This window comes from Chiloscyllium plagiosum, chromosome 31, assembly GCF_004010195.1.
Source record: "Chiloscyllium plagiosum isolate BGI_BamShark_2017 chromosome 31, ASM401019v2, whole genome shotgun sequence".
Lineage (NCBI taxonomy): Eukaryota > Metazoa > Chordata > Chondrichthyes > Orectolobiformes > Hemiscylliidae > Chiloscyllium > Chiloscyllium plagiosum.
Window position 1 is genome coordinate 33,782,450 of NC_057740.1, and position 6,000 is coordinate 33,788,449.

The 6,000-nt window shown below is 41.2% G+C and overlaps 1 protein-coding gene across 1 annotated transcript in view; it reads right to left on the bottom strand.

The window, feature by feature from the left end:
• LOC122565403 (calcium/calmodulin-dependent protein kinase type IV-like) overlaps positions 1–5,786 on the bottom strand; it is a 144,318-nt gene extending 138,532 nt beyond the window's left edge. Inside the window, exon 1 of the mRNA XM_043721352.1 lies at positions 5,337–5,786. Within this exon, the coding sequence (XP_043577287.1) occupies positions 5,337–5,458 (122 nt within the window). The 5' untranslated portion in view covers positions 5,459–5,786. The remainder of the gene's footprint in view (positions 1–5,336) is intronic.
• Positions 5,787–6,000: the final 214 nt, after the last annotated feature.

The following is a 6,000-nucleotide window of genomic DNA, read 5'->3' on the forward strand; positions in this document are numbered from 1 at the left end:
TTGCACTAATCTAACTCTAGAGTTGAACCTAACTTCGTACATACATTAATCCTTCAAGGACTTTTAAAATGATTTCAAGCACTCATAGCAGCAAGGCCATACTTTTTATTTCTGCCCCATTCACAGCTGTTAAGTCCAACAATTAAAATAGCTGCTCATAGTGAGTCTTTAAAACTGATTTGGACCATTCATCTCTATCTGACAGGCCAAACTGATGGTCAGTGCCATCAAATAGGAATGAAGCAGAGTGAAAGACTGCACCATCTGTGTTTCTGCCAGAGCATTTTCTACCAGGAAATTGAAGGACAACTCCAAAGCATCTTCCAAAAGGTGGCGCTCCAACCTAGCAACTCCAGGATCAGAGTCCATGGAGTTTCTGACTACAAAGAAAGGTATAACTAAAGTGTAACTCTGTGGCAAACTGCAAAAACAAAATGGCAGCAATTTAGAAACTAATGTACTTGACATTTCAATCTAATGCTGTGTTACAACTTGGAAATTGACGGAATAATCCTGAATATGTTAGAACAATGACTGATCAGTTTCAGTCCATTCCTGGCAGACAATCCCCTTCTTGCAGCCAAACCTCCCCTCGCAGCCTCCACCATCACCTTAGCAGAGGAGTGAGATTATCAGCAGCAAATGCAGGAGAACCAGGCTGTGAGTGCAGGAGCAGCTCCTTACAGAGACTGTCACTTCCAATTAAGTGTATTTTGAACACTGTGAGGTTGGCCAGATGGAAAGCCTTATGGTGGACAATCCTGGTATAAATCTATTGTAATTTACTTGTTCTCAATCTTTTTCATTAAAAAAATTCCCTATTGTTGCCAGATTTCTTCCTTTGAACAGATTTTCTCGCTGCCTTTCTGCAGGTTCTCAGAATGGGGTGCAGTTGTCTCTGGAATGGGCATATTATAAGCCTTGCTAATTTTCCACCGAGGGATATACAGATTGAGTTGCTGTAGCATAATTTACTATTGCAACTGAAAAAGTGCATCCAACTTTGTTCCCACCCAATATTCTTAAACATGCATTCGTTCTGGGAGTCACTGAATGGATGTCTAAAATTGGAATCATGTTTGGTTTAATGTATCCCATTCTTCTAAGGACAGTGCCTTTCTCTGTCATCCTGACTCAGACTAATCGACTCAGCATAGGTTGTGAAGGGAACCTAGGATCATAATATGAGAAAAATCACTGCTGGTAAAACTAATTCATGAGAGGTGCAGAAATAAAACACTGTTGGAAAGCATGGCGCTGGAACAAGCACAGTAGGTCAGGCAGCATCCAAGGAGCAGGAGAGTCAACGTTTCAGACATAAGCCCTTCATCAGGATTGTGGAGGGGGGAAGGAGACAGAGAAATAAATAGGGGTGTGGAGATGGGGATGGAGCTGGGGAAAGGTGGGCGGGATGGCAATAGGGGGATAAAAGTAGAAAGTGATTGTGATAGGTTGGTGGGGAGAGTGGAGCGGATAGGTGAGAAGGAAGATGGACAGGTAAGTCAGGTCAAGAGGGCGGTTTTATAGGGTCCCGAGGCAGATGATGAGGTGCTCTTCCTCCATTTGGTGAGTGGCTTTGATTTGGCGGTGGAGGAGGCCCAGGATTTGCATGTCCTTGGAGGAATGGGAGGAGGAGTTGAAGTGGTTGGTCACAGGTTGGTGGAGCGGGTTGGTACATGCAGACCAGAAATGTTCTCTGAACCTCTCCACGAGTTGGCACTCAGTCTCACCAAAGTAGAAGAGACCACATTAAGAGCAGCAGATGCAGGAAATGAGGTTGGAGGGTGTGCTGGAAAATCTCTGCTGGATTTGAAATTATCTTTTAGGGCCTTGGATGGATGTGAGGGGGGAGGTGTGCGTGCAGGTTTTGCATCTCGTGTGACCTAACAAGGGAGCCGTGGAGGGAATGATCTGTGCAGAATGCAGATGGGGTAGGGAGAGAAACAAATCTTTGGTGCTGGGGTCTGACTGTAGGTGGCGAAAATGGCGGAGGATAATGTGCTGTACCTGGAAATTTGTGGGGTGGAATATGAGGACTGGGAGAGTTCTATCGTTGTTGCATTTGGGGGGGTAGGATTCAAGGGCGGAGGTGCTGCATGTGGAGGAGATACGATGGAGGCCATTGTTGATCATGGAAGGTGAAATTGCAATCCTTGAAATAGGATGTTTTTTCCTTGGCGAAGTGCCCCCCCATTTATCTGTCAGCTCCCCTCTTTCTCCACATTCCTGATGAAGGGCATACGCCTGAACTGTCAACTCTCCTGCTCCTCGGATGCTGCCTGAACTGCTGTACTTGCTCTAGTGCCACGATTTTCAACTCTGACTCTCCAGCATCTTCAGTCCTCATTTTGTCTCAGAAATAAAGCATGAACTAAATATCATTAACTAGCTAAACATCTCAACCTAATGCTGCCTGCATTGATCTGATAAAGTTACACTCCCCACCAGACGAGATAGTAGCTTTGTGATACTGAACCAATGAAAAACAGGAATCGCTAGAGAAACTCAGCAGGTACGGTTGCATCTGTGGAGAGAAATCAGAGATAATGTTTCACATCCAGTGATCCTTCTTCAGGAGAAACTAGGTTTTTCAAAAATTTTATTTTCGCTTTACATTACTGTTTATTTTTCTCCAGTCAGCTGCATTTTACAGGTAAGCATTATTTAATCACGAACACTCTAACTTTGTAAAAAAAATCTGTACAATGATCAGTTAGCCACTCTCCATCTACTCGGTCTCATTCTGCTAATAACCATTCCTAAATTACTGTCAGATTGACATCGCACCAATAGTATAATCGCAACACTTTTGGGTAACACACCCATCAACAAATTGATGAAATTGGGTCCAATTCTGATTTTACATTGCACTCAGTTTTACTCATTATTGAAGTTCCACCTAACATTTTGGGATTTCACCTGGCCAGGTCGATTAAAATTACCCCCAATATATGTTGCCTGATTGGTACAATAAATATAATTGGAGAAAGGTCATACAAATCAGCTCAATGAATAAAGAGATGACTGTGGCCCATTGCCCTTAAATCTCACTCCAACATTACTACAGCACCTGACCATTACTTAAATGATTGAAGATTATGTTATTTTCACTATTTTAACAGAAAACGCATTTCAAACATTCTTCAGTGTAGAGAAAGAAATACAATAATTACAGTCTCTATTTTTATTAAAGAATCTTGAAAATAGAGCAGCAATTGACATCACACTTGACCTGTTCTTGTTGCACAGTCCCTCAACAGAGTTCACCTTTGATTATGTTTTGTATTCAGTCTCTTGAAACTTCAAATAAAATACAATCTATTTGAACCACAGATTCCAGTAAAAGGAGACATTTGGTTTAAAATGGCAATGAATGCATCATCTGATCTTAGCGCAGTAGAAAAGTCTCTAAACACCGGGTGAGAAAAAAAGTCTGTAAAAAAATTAAGCATTGAAATTGTAAACAGATATGTAGACACACAGCCACCCAGGAATCACTGGATTACTGTGAAGATCTTACTCATATCTCTGAGCTATGGGGAATTCTGTTAAGTATATCAAGTGAGATCTTGCCCTCCTTTTCCATTAGAGAAAAAGAATCTCGTTAACATCATAAGCAGTAAAACTGGAATTTGATGGTAGCTTACTGACATATTTCAATTAAAAAGTTAGAACACTGAAATCTAAATTCATTATCACTCCCAAAGCTCAGGCTTCAACTTCAAAATTCAGGTGAACTGCCATACACAACTTACTTTTTAGGGCTAATAACTTTCAGTTATTGCTGAGTGGTCCCTCCAGAAGCTATTTTCCGGGCAACTCAAGAGAAATAGTTGTAGCTTGCAAATAATCTTCACCAAATTATGAGTTCAGGTCTTAAATGGATGCAGGAACTTTTCAATATTAAAATAAGCACTGCACTAATTTCAGAGACCATCACGGTCTGAGAAAAAAGCCTTGACTAATTTTTGCCTACAAAACAGGAGCAACAAGGTTTGAATATGGACACCATTGAAACAGACTGGCCAACATGAAGCAATGGTTTTAAACTTTCCTCTTGGTAGTACCTCTTATAACTACTGTCATACTGACCAACCATTGAGTCTTCCTTTCAAATAAAGAACATGGCCCCAGAAAACACTATTGCACTTGCAGGGTTCCCCGAAAATATTGATATATTCTCAGGGTTCCTGCGAATATTGGCACACTCATTAAGATTCCCTTCAATATTCCAGGGACACCTTGCCAAGACCAACTTGCCTCTGCTAACATCATTCGAATCCTAAGAATTTTTGATACCTATAAATAGGTCCAAATTTCCAGTGGCTCTCCATGAATACCAGTATCTCCAGAGCTCCTGCAGTTACATAAAACACTTCTACGGATCCCCTACAAATTTTGGAAGACCAACACCATGCCCCCACACTGTGAATATATGGGGTTTGCCAGGGGTGTCCCATTTCACGAGCATATTTTAAAAAAACACAAAATTTCTAGCCTCCTGTTTAAGTCCTGACACAGTCTCCAGGGGGTTCCCAAAGCCCCAACCTCTGAACAACTGTGAGCCACCAAAAGAATAACAGTGCAATTGTTGTAGAAAGCCTTTTCTTTAACTGCACTGGCAAACAGAAACACATTAGCAAAGCATTAAGCAGAAAGCAGTGAAACATCAAGCTGCAGAGATACCATACAGAGATGGACTAGAATCTGATGATCCAGTGGTCTTTCCCCCACAGTCTCCTGGACCTACAGGTATCAGATACAAAGAAGCTAACATACGGAGGAATATTAGAAATTAGAATCAAAATTAGCAAAGACTGTTACAGTTTGCACATTGTGTATGGAACTCTATTGATTTGAATGAGGGTCATGTGTCAAACCTTGTTTCTAACGAGAAACTCTTGATGGGTTTAGCTGAGCATACAATGTTAAAAAAAAGTAAACTTGGCTATATTAACGATTTCCATCACCTTATTTAATCGAGAAAACATTGCTACTGCACATTTGCTTTTCACACTGAATTCAGCTTTTGTAAAACCCTACAATCTATTTTTGTGTGAATAAAGTTTCTTTCGCAACGCTGCAGATGGGAGACTAAGAGGGAAAAATACTATTAGTTTTATGTTTTTTTAAACTCCCGATAAAACGATGCATCTTAAATAACATCTCACAGAGTGTTTTTAATGACTGTAATTAACACAGAAGCAGAGCGATGAATTGTTACGCATTTTGTGACTGCAAGACGAGAGCAGGTCAGACTGCAATCAGTCATCACATGCCACTGCCTGCAGGTACACCCCCACCCATAACAAAATATAGCCTGGAATATACAGTACCTTCCTAATTCCTGTGCCACTGTGTAGTAATCTTCAAAGGCTATCTCTCTGTGGGATCCATCTATCCAGTAATCGCAGCTCGTTCCAGACCTGGAGGCTGGCATGATGATCATGGATATCATATATATTCTTGTGATATTTTCTTCCAATCTTATTTGATGTTCTCTTTTTGGCAATATTAAAAGAAAACTGGTCCTCCAATTCGATTTTATATCTGCAGCACTGTTAATAAGTCAAAGGCAAGTGCCACATGCAATATTCTTTAATGCAAAGACCGACTGGACTGAACAACTACTTGCCCGTTCAAAAAAATCATTCTGTTTTCAAAAGAAGCTTCAAAAAGATACACCTGCCGTCTTTTTTTTGACACTGCCGAGGCTCTCCGCCCACACGCTGCTGACTGGTGCAATGACGCCCATTGTACGTGGGGTCTAACCTGGAGTCAGCCAATGTTTGGTCAACCCAAATGTCAATCCCTTCGGCTGCTGTGACAACCAGTGCCCGGGAGATGATTGACACTTAGCGCCCACCCAGTGTCCTTAAAGCTGAGGAGTTACAAAAGTGCAATTGCTGGTTTTCTGTTTTCACTCCAGTGTTCCATTTCACGGAACGGAAAATACCTGCTTATGGTACTCATTTCCTCTGATTGTCTGATTCTTGGCAA